This window comes from Leucoraja erinacea, chromosome 13, assembly GCF_028641065.1.
Source record: "Leucoraja erinacea ecotype New England chromosome 13, Leri_hhj_1, whole genome shotgun sequence".
Classification (NCBI taxonomy): domain Eukaryota; kingdom Metazoa; phylum Chordata; class Chondrichthyes; order Rajiformes; family Rajidae; genus Leucoraja; species Leucoraja erinaceus.
In genome coordinates this window covers 54,719,593-54,734,059 of record NC_073389.1, presented here as the reverse complement: position 1 = coordinate 54,734,059, position 14,467 = coordinate 54,719,593, and the positions used below count along the sequence as shown (strand labels likewise).

Here is a 14,467-nt window from a genome sequence, read left to right as displayed (position 1 = left end):
AGGATTTGAGTATAGGAGCAGAGAGGTTCTACTGCAGTTGTACAGGGTCTTGGTGAGACCACACCTGGAGTATTGCGTACAGTTTTGGTCTCCAAATCTGAGGAAGGACATTATTGCCATAGAGGGAGTGCAGAGACGGTTCACCAGACTGATTCCTGGGATGTCAGGACTGTCTTATGAAGAAAGACTGGATAGACTTGGTTTATACTCTCTAGAATTTAGAAGATTGAGAGGGGATCTTATAGAAACTTACAAAATTCTTAAGGGGTTGGACAGGCTAGATGCAGGAAGATTGTTCCCGATGTTAGGGAAGTCCAGGACAAGGGGTCACAGCTTAAGGATAAAGGGGAAAATCCTTTAAAACCGAGATGAGAAGAACTTTTTTCACGCAGAGAGTGGTGAATCTCTGGAACTCTCTGCCACAGAGGTTAGTTGAGGCCAGTTCATTGGCTATATTTAAGAGGGAGTTAGATGTGGCCCTTGTGGCTAAGGGGATCAGGGGGTATGGAGAGAAGGCAGGTACGGGATACTGAGTTAGATGATCAGCCATGATCATATTGAATGGCGGTGCAGGCTCGAAGGGCCGAATGGCCTACTCCTGCACCTAATTTCTATGTTTCTATGTTTCTGATGTAGAGACATTTAGAACAAAGATATGCACAAAAGTAACGATGATAAAGGAAACAGGCCATTGTTGACTGTGGACTCGGTAAGAACAAGTTACAGACAATGAAACTCAACAAGACGGCTTTGAAGCTGGCACGACTTGGGTGGGGGAGGGATGGAGACAGAGGGGGAGATGCAAAGGTTACTTGAAGTTCGAGAAGTGAATATTCATACCGCTGGGTTGTAAGCTGCCCAAGCGAAATATGAGATTGCATTTTGCAATATGCTTTTGGCCGCACTCCGACCATGGAGGAGGCTGATGGGGAGGTAAAGTATTTGGCAGGTAGGTCTAGGCGATGTTGAATCGAAACGCCTGCCCCGTGCCCTCGTCGCCCCAGGCTGCTTCCCACTTTATCCTGCACCGTGCGATCCCATGCACTGCTGGGCGAGCGGTGCAGAGCAGCACTGCACCAAGCAGTTCAGCAGATAAGAGATTCACCATCACCCCCTTCTGAATGTTTAATGTTTCGTGTGTCATTCCTAACTGTCACTGTGTGTCGTGTTGTCACTTGCGGGCGGAGCACCAAGGCAAATTCCTTGTATGTGAATACTTGGCCAGTAAACGTGTCCATTCATTGATATCCCGTCCATTCCCTGACAACTGTGTTCTTTTATGGCCTCGTATTAAACATCACTTAACGGTTGATTAAAATGATCATCACATTGCCAATATCCTACTGATGTAATACATTCTAGTGTCAATTATTTTATTATGTAAAAGATTAGCTTGACATTTTTGGGTTCTGAATAAACTGAAGTTGCAATTCTGTGGTATGCTAGAAAAGCTGTGGGAATTAGGAAGTTAGAGGCCTGCATCCAAGCTGTTAGACAATAGGTGCAGGAGTAGGCCATTCGGCCCTTTCGAGCCAGCACCGCCATTCAATGTGATCATGGCTAATCATCCACAATCAGTACCCCCCCGTTCCTGCCTTCTTCCCATATCCCCTGACTGCTATTTTTAAGAGCCCTATCTAGCTCTCTCTTGAAAGCATCCAGAGAACCGGCCTCCACTGCCCTCTAAGGCAGGGTATTCCACACTCACCAACTGTGTGTGGAAAAAGTATTTTTCCCCAGCATTTTGTTGTCTACCTTCGATTTTATCCAGCATCTGCAGTTCTTTCTTAAACAATATTGAGTATAGAAGTTGGGAGGAGCCGAAACGTCACCCATTCCTTCTCTCCATAGATGCTGCCTGTCCCGCTGAGTTTCTCCAGCATTTTGTGTCTCCCTTGGACCACAAATGGAAAAAGTTTGTAAGTTTGTAACACTTGTAACTTTAAATACCTGGGAGTCCACATCACAGAGGATCTGACATGAACACACGCTGCTGCACTGGTGAGTAAGGCAAGGCAGCTCCTTTACCACCTCAGGCAGCTTGAGGAAATTCAGAGTCTCTCCGAGGACCCTCCAGTGCTTCTACTCAGTGGCTGTAGAAAGCATTGTGTCCGGCAACATCACAAACTGGTTTGGGAACTGCTCTGCCCAGGACAGGAAGGCTCTGCAGAGAGTAGTGTGTTCGCCGAACGCACCATGGGAACTACACTCACACCCCCCCCCCCTCCCCCCGCAAGACCTATACACGAGGAGGTGCAGACCCAGAGCCAGCAACATTATGGGGAACCCCTTCCACCCCAGCAATGGACTGTTCCAGCTGCCAGGGTCAGGCAAACGCCTCCGCTGTCATGCTGTGAGAACGGAGAGGATGAGACGGAGTTTCTTCCCACAAGCCATCAGGACTGTAAACTCTTATCTCACCAGGGACTTATTTACTGTTGTGTTGTGACTTTAAAAATATATATTTTCTAACATGTAAATACTGATTCTGTTCTGTTCTGTTCTGTTCTGCAGTTTTTTGCACATTCCCGCAGGCATTGCCACTTCATTTCACTGCACATCGTGTATGTGTGTGTGTGACAAATAAAGTTGACTAGAGTTTGTCGTCGCCCTTTACGTGGCAACTCTTTGCATACCGCGTGTCGGTCTGACGTGCAGCTTTGGTAAAATTGTAAATTGTCCTGTGTGTGTGTGCGTGCGCGTGTGTGTCAGTGTGTGGGTGTGTGTGTGTGGTAGTTAGTGTGTGTGTGTGTGTGTGTGTGTGTGTGTGCGTCAGTGTGTGTGTGTGTGTGTGTCAGTGTGTGTGTGTGTTTGTGTGTGTGGTAATGTGTGTGTGCGCGCGTGTGTGTGTCTGTGTGTGTGCGCACGTGTGCATGCGTGTGTGTGTGTGTGTGTGTGTGTGATAGTGCTGGTGTACAGGGGTCGGCACGGACTCGTTGGGCCGAAGGGCCTCGTTTCCGTCTCCGTATCACTCTGTGGCGGCGCTGTTTGAGGGTCCTGGTCTTCCCCCCCCCCCCCCCCCCCCGCCGACATGGGGCAGTGAGATTGACAGACGGACAGGGCGGTGGTTTCCAGACGTTTATTAGACCGACATCATGTTTACAAGTTGCGTCGACCAGACTCCCAGCCACCGACACGTGTGTGCCCGAGACCACTGCCGACACGCGTGTGCCTGGGGTCACCGACACGCGTGTGCCTGGGGTCACCGACACACATGTGCCTGGGGTCACTGACACGCGTGTGCCTGGGGTCACCGACACACATGTGCCTGGGGTCACTGACACGCGTGTGCCTGGGGTCACTGACACGCGTGTGCCTGGGGTCACTGACACGCGTGTGCCTGGGGTCACTGACACGCATGTGCCTGGGGTCACCGCCTTGGGAGTATCGGGCAGGAGCATCACACGCCTGTGGTCAAACTCTCCCCCCGTGTATACACCCACCAACACACGTTATATTACTATATATATATATTTATAGACTTCAACATGGCCATAAATTACAATGCCGTCAATAAATTAGAGTTTACTCCTTTCAACCCGTCCGCCCTCCCCCCCCGCCCCCCCTGGAGCTGGAATACAACAGCAGTGGGGGGAGGGGGGGATAGGATCAGGCTTCATGCAGAGAGGGCAGAGTGGCCCCCGAGTGTGTGTGGCAGTGACTGTGACTGACGGCAGGGGTTAGTGTCGGGGTCAGGGCGTGTGGTGTCAAGGGTCAGGATGGGGGGGTCAAGGGGTCAGGGATGGGGTCACACACACACACACACAGTGGCCAGAGCTGCCCCTTCAGTCCACCTCCGGCCAGCAGCTGGCGTTGGCGGGTTGCGCAGGCGTGTTGGTGCGCAGGCCAACACGCGTGTGGTCACGTGACGCTGACCTCCAGCACGTGGTCATCCTGCGTGGGCAGCACGAGCACCTGGCGACGGGCGCTGCCGTTGTACACCTGGCCGCTGCAGAAGGGCAGGAGCCGGGGCAGGGGCAGGGCCGGGGGCTTGTGCTCCCCACTCCCCCCCGACTGGGTGCTGCCCCGACTCCTCACGCTGCCCCCCTCCTGCTGCTCCTCCCCGCCTCGATCCAAGGCCAGCACGTCGTTCTCCAGCCAGCTGTCCGCAACTGCAACACAAGCACAAGTTACATCGCACTGTACCCCGCTTATACACGCTCTGTACCCCACTTACACCCACACTGTACCCCTTACACCCACACTGTACTCCACTTACACCCACACTGTACTCCACTTACACCCGCACTGTACCCCCTTACACCCACACTGTACCCCACTTACACCCACACTGTACCCCCACTTACACACACACTGTACCCCACTTACACCCACTCTTACACACACACTGTACCCCACTTACACACACACTGTACCCCCTTACACACACTGTACCCCACTTACACCCACTGTACCCCACTTACACACACACTGTACCCCACTTACACCCACACTGTACCCCACTTACACCCACACTGTACCCCACTTACACCCACACTGTACCCCACTTACACACACACTGTACCCCACTTACACCCACACTGTACCCCACTTACACCCACACTGTACCCCACTTACACACCACACTGTACCCCACTTACACCCACACTGTACTCCACTTACACCCACACTGTACCCCACTTACACCCACACTGTACCCCACTTACACCCACACTGTACCCCACTTACACACACACTGTACCCCACTCACACACACACTGTACCCCACTTACACCCACACTGTACCCCACTTACACACACACTGTACCTGTACTCCACTTACACACACACTGTACCCCACTTACACCCACACTGTACCCCACTTACACACACGCACTGTACCCCACTTACACCCGCACTGTACCCCACTTACACCCGCACTGTACTCCACTTACACCCACACTGTACCCCACTTACACACACACTGTACCCCACTTACACCCACACTGTACCCCACTTACACCCGCACTGTACTCCACTTACACACACACTGTACCCCACTTACACCCACACTGTACCCCACTTACACCCACACTGTACCCCACTTACCCACACTGTACCCCACTTACACACACGCTGTACCCCACTTACACCCGCACTGTACCCTACACCCACACTGTACCCCACTTACACCCGCACTGTACCCTACACCCACACTGTACTCCACTTACACCCACACTGTACTCCACTTACACACACACTGTACCCCACTTACACACACACTGTACCCCACTTACACCCTCACTGTACCCCACTTACACCCACACTGTACTCCACTTACACCCACACTGTACTCCACTTACACCCACACTGTACTCCACTTACACCCACTCTGTACCCCACTTACACCCACACTGTACTCCACTTACACACACACTGTACCCCACTTACACCCACACTGTACTCCACTTACACCCGCTCTGTACCCCACTTACACCCACACTGTACCCCACTTACACCCACACTGTACCCCACTTACACCCACACTGTACACTTACACACACACTGTACCCCACTTACACCCACACTGTACTCCACTTACACACACACTGTACCCCACTTACACCCACACTGTACTCCACTTACACACGCTCTGTACCCCACTTACACCCGCACTGTACCCCACTTACACCCGCACTGTACCCCTTACACACCCACACTGTACTCCACTTACACCCACACTGTACCCCACTTACACCCACACTGTACCCCACTTACACCCACTGTACCCCTTACACCCACACTGTACCCCACTTACACACACACTGTACCCCTTACACCCACACTGTACCCCACTTACACCCACACTGTACCCCAGTGTTACACAGACAGACCCGTCCCCACCGGTACCCCTGTACCCCAGTGTTGTACCACTGTACCCCACTTACCCGCCTCTGTCTGGCCCGAGGGGCAGGCCTGGAAGGGGAGGTATTTGTGGAGTGTGATGTCGGGGAAGGGCAGGAAGCCGGCAAACAGGGGCATGACCTCCATGTGAACCTTGTGGGTGGCGCTGGCAGACACGGGCATGGAGATCACCCCCGAACTCTTGCCGCACACCGCCCAGTTACTGCTGTTGTCCACAACTGCGGGCAAAGCACAGCAACACGCGCCAGCTAGTTAGTTGTCGTTAGTTTAGAGACAGCGCGCGGGCGGGAACAGGAGGGGAGGGAGGGGTGGGACTCACCCTCGACATGAGGTGGGCTGTACAGGAGGGGGGAGAGGAGGGGGGCATAGTGTGGGGGGGGGGGTGATGGTGAGGGGAGGGGGGAGGGGGGCATAGTGTGGGGGGGGGGTGATGGTGAGGGGGAGAGGAGGGGGGCATGGGGTCAGGCGGGGAAGGGGATGATGGGGGAGAGGGGGGGTTTGGTGAGCGGAAGGGGGCATAGTGTGGGGGGGAAAGGGGGAGGGATGGGGGGAGGGGGTTACGGGCCTTACCCTCATACATGAGGCGGGTGGTACACAGGCCATCGCTCTGGGACAGCGCCTCATCCTGGTCACTGTCGGTGAGGTCAGACAGCCGCACGATGGAAACCTCCAGGCTGCACAAGGTCCCCATCTTACACATCCCCACCCCCAGGGGCGGCGAGATGTCCGCCCTCACCCCGTACAGCGTCTGGGGAGAGAACAGAGCCGTCAGTGGGGGAGAACGGGGAGGGGGGAGAAAGAGGGGGGAGAGAGAGGGGGGGAGAGAGAGGGGGGGAGAGAGAGGGGGGGAGAGTGAGGGAGAGAGGAGAGGGGAGAGAGCAGGGCGGTCAGTGGCGTGAGAGGTCAAGTCTTATATGTAGAGTCTTGCACATACACTACCACACACACATAATAATGGTCTATGTAGTGTGGAGCTTATATGAGGTTAGACAAAATGCTGGAGAAACTCAGTGGGTGCGGCAGCATCTATGGAGCGAAGGAAATAGGCAACGTTTCGGGCCGAAACCCTTCTTCAGACTGCATACGAGGCTGTTGTGTTTAATAGCCTGGTGGCTGTGGGGAAGAAGCTGTTCCTGAATCTGGACATTACAGTTTTCAAGCTCCTGTACCTTCTTCCTGAAGGCAGCGGTGAGATGAGTGTGTGGTCAGGGTGGTGTAGGGGCTCTGATGATGCTGGCTGCCTTGTTGTGTGTGGAGAGAGGAGAGATGCCCCCACCCCTACCACCCACCCGTGGTCCCAGCATGGAGCTAACTCTCACTGCAGTCCCTGCACCGAGCTGCCGCACCGCGGTCCCTGCACGGAGCTCCTCCACCGCGGTCCCTGCACGGAGCCTAACCACACGATCCCTGCATGCTCCCGCGGTCCCAGCACAGAGTAACTCCTCTCCCACCGCGGTCCCAGCACGGAGCAACTCCTCTCCCACCGCGGTCCCAGCACGGAGCAACTCCTCTCCCACCGCGGTCCCAGCACGGAGCAACTCCTCTCCCACCGCGGTCCCAGCACGGAGCAACTCCTCTCCCACCGCGGTCCCAGCACGGAGCAACTCCTCTCCCACCGCGGTCCCAGCACGGAGCAACTCCCCTCCCACCGCGGTCCCAGCATGGAGCCGTCCCACTTCACGGACGGACAGACAGACAGACAGCCGCGCAGTCACTCACACAGAAGGTGTCGAGCCCCAGCTGGTAAGTGAAGGGCCGGGTAGGTCGCTGGTCTTGGCTGGACGAGGGGCCGGTCAACGGGCTGAAGGACACACGGAACTCGGCCAGCAGCCCCCGCCCCGGCAACGGCCCCGGCAACGGCCCCGGCAACAACTCCCACACAAAGTAACTCAACTGGCAGCTCTGCACACGCTGGGGGGAGAACAGGGGGAGAGAGAGAGAGAGGGTCACGGGGTCAGCACCTTCCGTTCACGGGGTACTAGCCCACCGCCAGCGAACCCACAGACCCAGTGGGAGGGGTGACTGGGCGGAGGGTGGATGATGTGTGTGGGGGGGTTGTGGGTGTGGGGGGGGGGGGGCGTGTGTGGGGGGGGGGGGGTGTATGGGGGGAGGGTGGGGTGTGGGGAGGGGTGGGGGTGGGTGGGTGGGTGTATGGGGGGAGGTGGTGGGTGTGGGGAGGGGTGGGGGGGGGGGTGTGGGGGGGGGGTGGAGGTGGGTGTGGGGGGGTGGGGTGTGGGGGGGGGGGGGTGGGTGTGGGTGGGTGGGGGTGTGGGTGTGTGGGGGGGTGTGGGGGTGGGTGGGTGGGTGGGTGTGGGGGTGGGTGTGTGTGGGTGGGTGGGGGTGGGTGTGTGTGTGTGGGTGTGGGTGTGTGCGTATGGGTGTGTGTGTGGGTGGGGGTGGGGGGGGGTGTGGGGGGGGTGGGTGTGGGGGGGTATGTGTGTGGGGGGGGGGTGGGTGTGGGTGTGGGGGAGGGGTCGGTGTTGGAGTGGGCGTGTGTGTGTGGGTGGGTGTTGGTGTTACCTGTTGCCCAGGTGGGTTCAATGACACAAAGGTGAGTGGCGAGGTGCCAGTGATGTCGACCAGCGCAGCATCAAACAGCAGGAAGCCCACCTCCGACAAGTTTTGCACGCACACCTGGAGATACTTCCTGCAGAGGAGAGAGGGGAGAGTGCTGGAGAAACTCAGGTGTATAACACTGGGGTACGGTGTGTGTGTGTGTGTGTGTGCGTGTGTGCGTGTGTGCGTGCGTGCGTGCGTGTACAGTACTGGTGGGGGCGGGAGAGAGAGGGGGGCAGCATCTTTACCTTGTGCCGGTGGAGAGCAGCGTGTGGCTGGCGCTGAACGGTATATTGAAGGTGAGGGAGATGAGCGTGGAGTAAATGGACCAGGGACAGTCGATGGAAATCTGCATTCAGAACAGAGAGAGAGAGAGAGAGCAAACAGTGTTAGTATGTCACGGTGGCGCAGCGGGTAGAGCTGCTGCCTCACAGGAGACCATGCCGACTACGGGTGCTGTCTGCACAGAATTTGTACGTTCTCCCCGTGACCTGCGTGGGTTTTCTCCGGGCGCTCCGGTTACCTCCCACACTCCAAAGACCTACAGGGTTGGAAGTTAATTGGTTTTGGTAAAATTGTATTGGCTTGGTCCTTAGTTATGTGGGATCGTGTTGGTGTGCGGGGATCGCTGGTCGGCACAGACTTGGTGGGCCGAAGGGCCTGTTTCCCCCGGCTGTATCTCTACACTAAACTGTGCTGTTATCCCCACCCCACCCCCCCCCCCCCCCCCCCATCATACACAGCAAGACCCCCGTGTGTCTGTGTAGTGTAAACCCCACCAGCTCTCCCTCCTTCTTGTGGACAGTGGGGCTGAGACAGGACACAAGGTGATCAATTGAAAGACACAGCACGGAAACAGGCCCTTCTGCCCATCGAGTCCCTGCCGACTGGCAAATACCCGTTCACACTCACTTCTCGTATTTCGCGCGGCTAGTTTACACCCCAGCGGTATGAACATTGACCTCTGATTTCAGGTAGCCCTCCCCTTCCCAGCTCCCCCACAGCCCACTGTCTCTGCCTCTTCCTTTCTTCTTCCTCCCCCCCCCCGCTCCACATCAGTCTGAAGAAGGGTCTCGACCCGAAACGTCGCCTATTCCTTCGCCCCATAGATGCTGCCTCACCCGCTGAGTTTCTCCTGCAATTTTGTCTACCTTTGATTTTTCCAGCATCTGCAGTTCCTTCTTCAACACCCGTTTAGTTCACACTCGTTTAGTTCAGAGATAAAGCCTGGACACCAGTCCACACTGACCAGCGATCACCCCGTTCTATGCTATCCCACTCCCTAACACACTGCGGACAATTTACAGCGGGCCGAGTAGCCTACAAGCCAATACACAAAGTGCTGGAGTAACTCAGCGGGTGGAGACGGCTCTGTCACTGTGTAACACCGAGTCGGGTTACACAGCGCACACATTCCCTGCACACTTAAACTACATTTAATTTGGACAGCACACGTTGGGGGGGGGATATATGGGCCAAACGCGGGCAGGTAGGAGAGGTGCAGACAGGGCATCTTGGTCAGTATGGAGGGGTTGGGCTGAAGGGCCTGTTTCCGTGATGGCCGGGTTGGTCTGCCTGTTGCCTTTCTCTCTCTCTCCACCAGGTGGCAATATTTAACAGTGGATCACACACACATTTTGGGACGGTACACATTCTCATTCATAAGTTTATAAGTTCTAGGATCAGAATGAGGCCATTCGGCCCATCAAGTCTACTCTGCCATTCAAACACAGCTGATCTATCTCTCCCTCCTAGCCCCATTCTCCTGCTTCCTCCCCATAACCCCTGACACCCGCACTAATACCACTAGTGGAAACATCCTCTCCACATCCAAGACGACACACCTGCATCTCCTCCAACCTCATCTATTGCATCCGCTGCTCTAGGTGTCAGCTGCTCTACATCGGTGAGACCAAGCGCAGGCTTGGCGATCGCTTCGCCCAACACCTCCGCTCGGTTTGCAATAACCAACCTGATCTCCCGGTGGCTCAGCACTTCAACTCCCCCTCCCATTCCCAATCCGACCTTTCTGTCCTGGGCCTCCTCCATGGCCAGAGTGAGTCCCACTGTAAATTGGAGGAGCAGCACCTCATATTCCGCTTGGGCAGTTTCCACCCCAGCGGTATGAACATTGACCTCCAATTTCAGGTAGTCCCTGCTTTCTCCCTCCTTCCCCTCCCCTTCCCAGCTCCCCCACAGCCCACTGTCTCCGCCTCTTCCTTTCTTCTTCCCGACCCCACCCCCCATCATTGAAGAAGGATCTCGACCCGAAACGTCACCTATTCCTTCGCTCCATAGATGCTGCCTCACCCGCTGAGTTCCTCCAGCATTTTTGTCTACCTTCGATTTTCCCAGCATCTGCAGTTCTTTCCTACACAATACTCCAGGTGCGGTCTCACCAGGGCCCCGTACAACTGCAGAAGGACCTCCTTGCTCCTAAACTCAACTCCTTTTGCTATCAATGTGTACGGTAGATAAACTGGACTAATGTTGCCGCACCTTCTGGTCGATGGAAGTCATACAGGGGAGCTCGGGCCTGGCTTTCTCGGGGCCTTTGCGGGCTGGCTTCACCTCAGCGCTGGGCCGGTCCGAGTCTGGGGCGGTGGGCAGTGTGGACGGCAAGTGGCAGATCACGTGGAGGTCAAACTCGATGATGTGGTAGTCTGGGGCCGTGGGCAGGGAGATACTCGTCACCTTCCCCGACGACTGGATGGTCAGCGGAGACTCCGACACTCGGTCTGGTCCAGAGGCAAATGACAAGAACAACCTGGTCACAACACTGTGTACAAAGAGCTGGCGGTTAGATGCAGCGTGAAGCTCCCGCCAATGTTTACACGCGGGAGTTCGATTCAGCTCGGATGGATAACGGGGGGAAAAAGCAGGAATGGGGTCTTGATTTTGTGAGTCTGTGGAATTCTGTGGAATATTTTTGGAAAATTTAGTGTTACTAAATTTAGATAATTTGGTGATATGGACCGTCATATGCTGAGAGAATGGAGCGGCTGGGCTTGTACACTCTGGAGTTTAGGAGGATGAGAGGGGATCTCATTGAAGCATACAAGATTATTAAGGGTTTGGACACGCTAGAGGCAGGAAACATGTTCCCCATGTTGGGGGAGTCCAGAACCAGGGGCCACAGTTTAAGAATAAGGGGTAAGCCATTTAGAATGGAGACGAGGAAACACTTTTTCTCACAGAGAGTTGTGAGTCTGTGGAATTCTCTGCCTCAGAGGGCGGTGGAGGCCGGTTCTCTGGATACTTTCAAGAGAGAGCCAGATAGGGCTCTTAAAGATAGCAGAGTCAGGGGATATAGGGAGAATGCAGGAACTGGGTACTGATTGGGGATGATCAGCCATGATCACATTGAATGGCGGTGCTGGCTCGAAGGGCCGAATGGCCTCCTCCTGCACCTATTGTCTATATTCTGGCAAAAATTGAGTGAATTGATTGAAAGATACAGCAAGGAAACGATGGTGTTTCGAGGGAAAGATAGATCAGCCATGATTGAATGGTGGAGTAGACTCGATGGGCCGAACGGCCCAATTCTGCTCCTCTCACTTCGGCCCACCGAGTCGACGTTGACCATCGATCACCCAGTCACACTGGTTCTATGTTATCCCACATTCCCATCCACGAGGGGGGCAATTTGCAGAGGGGCCGATTAATCTACAAACCCGCACGTCTTTGGGAGTGTGGGAGGAAACCTGGAGCACCCGGAGAAAACCCAAGCAGGTCACGGGGAGAACGTGCAAACTCCGCACAGACAGCGCCCGTAGTCAGGATCGAACCCTGAGGCGGCAACTCTACCGCTGCGCCACCGTGCCCGCCCGCGGTGTGGATATGTAAATAAGCCTTTAATGGGAAAATGGTCGGGTACAGAGTGAAGCTCCCTCTACACCAGCCCTGTCACACACACACACTCTCAGGGCAGGGGGTAGACACAGAATGAAGATCCCTCTACACCTGCCCTCGGCAAGGACAGGATGACTTGTGGTATATGCTGCTCAGTGGGGGTAGGGGTGGTGGTCAGTGGGTGTGGGCGTGTCAGTCAGTGGGGGGCTGGTTGTGTCGGTCAATGGGTGTGTCGGTCAGTGTGTTCCCGTGGCCGTAGGCGCTGGCCCCTCTCACCCCCGCCGTTGGTGGCCACTGTGGCCGTGCTGCTAGCGGCGTGTAGGATGGGCAAGGTGTCGGTGATGCTGAGCTGTAGTGCGTCGCCACTCTTCACCGCGTAGTGCCCCGTGTGGACGGTGAACCTCACCCTCTGCGAGATGCCCGCCAGCAGACTCTCTGGGGAAAGAGCGGAGAACGCCGTCAGCTCTGGACCCCCCCGCGGGCACACGCGCCGCCCCGTCAGCCCCGTCCCAACGCCCGGCAAGGCTCCGCTACGCCCAACCCCGGCGAGAAAACGCAAGCGCGCCCAGTCCTGGAGACAGCAGGCGCGATGGAGATATATGCGGGCACACGCCCTCGATTGTCCCTGGTGGGTCACGGGCTGCTCACACTGACCCGTGCTGGAGTGCTGGAGTAAACTCAGCGGGTCAGGCAGCATCTGTGGAGAACATGGATAGGTGACGTTTCACAGAGTGCTGGAGTAACTCAGCGGGTCAGGCAGCATCTGTGGAGAACATGGATAGATGACGTTTCACAGAGTGCTGGAGTAACTCAGCGGGTGCAGCAGCATCTATGGAGCTAAGGAAATAGGCAACGTTGCCTATTTCCAGAAGGATTTCGGCCCGAAATGTTGCCTATTTCCTTCGCTCCATAGATGCTGCTGCACCATAACTCAGCGGGTCAGGCAGCATCAGTGGAGAATATGGATAGGTGACGTTTCACAGAGTGCTGGAGTAACTCAGCGGGTCAGGCAGCATCTGTGGAGAACATGGATAGGTGACGTTTCACAGAGTGCTGGAGTAACTCAGCGGGTCAGGCAGCATCTGTGAAGAACATGGATAGGTGACATTTTCAGTCGAGTTATTTTCTTCAGGCTGAACAGAACATTACATGTGAAGGAAGGAACTATAGATGCTGGTTTACAACGAAGGTAGTTGTGGATGGTGGAAGGTTGCCTCTCGGACTGGAGGCCTGTGACTAGTGGTGTGCCACAGGGTTCGGTGCTGGGCCCGTTACTGTTTGTCATCTACATCAATGATTTAGATGAGAACATACAGGATTAGATTAACAAGTTTGCTGATGATACAAAAGTGAGTGGTTTTGCAGATAGTGAAGATGGTTGTCAGAAATTGCAGCAGAAAATTTGATCGTTTGGGCAGATGGGCTTGTATACGCTGGAGTTTAGAAGGATGAGAGGATCTTATTGAAACATAAGATTATTAAGGGTTTGGACACGCTAGAGGCAGGAAAACATGTTCCCGATGTTGGGGGAGTACAGAACCAGGGGCCACACAGTTTAAGAATAAGGGGTAAGCCATTTAGAACGGAGGCGAGGAAACACTTTTTCACACAGAGAGTTGTGAATCTGTGGTAGATAAAAATGCTGGAGAAACTCAGCGGGTGCAGCAGCATCTATGGAGCGAAGGAAATAGGCAACGTTTCGGGCCGAAACCCTTCTTCAGACTGATGGGGAATAATCTGTGGAATTCTCTTCCACTGAAGGCAGTAGAGGCCAATTCACTGGATGCTTTCATGAGAGAGTTAGATTTAGCTCTTAGGGCTAACGGAATCAAGGGATATGGGGAAAAAGCAGGAATGGGATACTGATTTTAGATGATCAGCCATGATCACAGTGAATGGCGGTGCTGACTCGAAGGGCCGAATGGCCTCTACTCCTGCACCTATTGTCTATTGAATGGTTGATGGAATTTAATACAGAGAAATGTGAGGTGTTGCATTTTGGAACGTCGAACAGGGGCAGGGCCTACACAGTGAATGGTGGGGCTCTGGGTAGTGTTGTAGAGCAGAGGGATCTAGTACAGGTACATAGTTCATTGAAAGTGGTAAAACACAGGTAGATTAAATGGTCAAAAATGCTTTGGGCCAGAGGGTTGAGTACAGCAGGGAGACAAAAAATGCTGGAGAAACTCAGCGG

General features: G+C 55.0%; 1 protein-coding gene across 1 annotated transcript in view; it reads right to left on the bottom strand.

The window, feature by feature from the left end:
* Positions 1 to 3,847: 3,847 nt before the first annotated feature.
* The window catches only part of trappc10 (trafficking protein particle complex subunit 10), a 43,578-nt gene continuing 32,958 nt past the window's right edge, over positions 3,848 to 14,467 (bottom strand). The window contains exons 14-21 of the mRNA XM_055644227.1: positions 12,550 to 12,708; positions 10,921 to 11,159; positions 8,670 to 8,770; positions 8,386 to 8,512; positions 7,585 to 7,776; positions 6,436 to 6,613; positions 5,889 to 6,083; positions 3,848 to 4,112 (exon numbers count right to left, since the gene is read on the bottom strand). Coding sequence (XP_055500202.1) covers positions 3,862 to 4,112; positions 5,889 to 6,083; positions 6,436 to 6,613; positions 7,585 to 7,776; positions 8,386 to 8,512; positions 8,670 to 8,770; positions 10,921 to 11,159; positions 12,550 to 12,708 — 1,442 coding nt within the window. The 3' untranslated portion in view covers positions 3,848 to 3,861. The remainder of the gene's footprint in view (positions 4,113 to 5,888; positions 6,084 to 6,435; positions 6,614 to 7,584; positions 7,777 to 8,385; positions 8,513 to 8,669; positions 8,771 to 10,920; positions 11,160 to 12,549; positions 12,709 to 14,467) is intronic.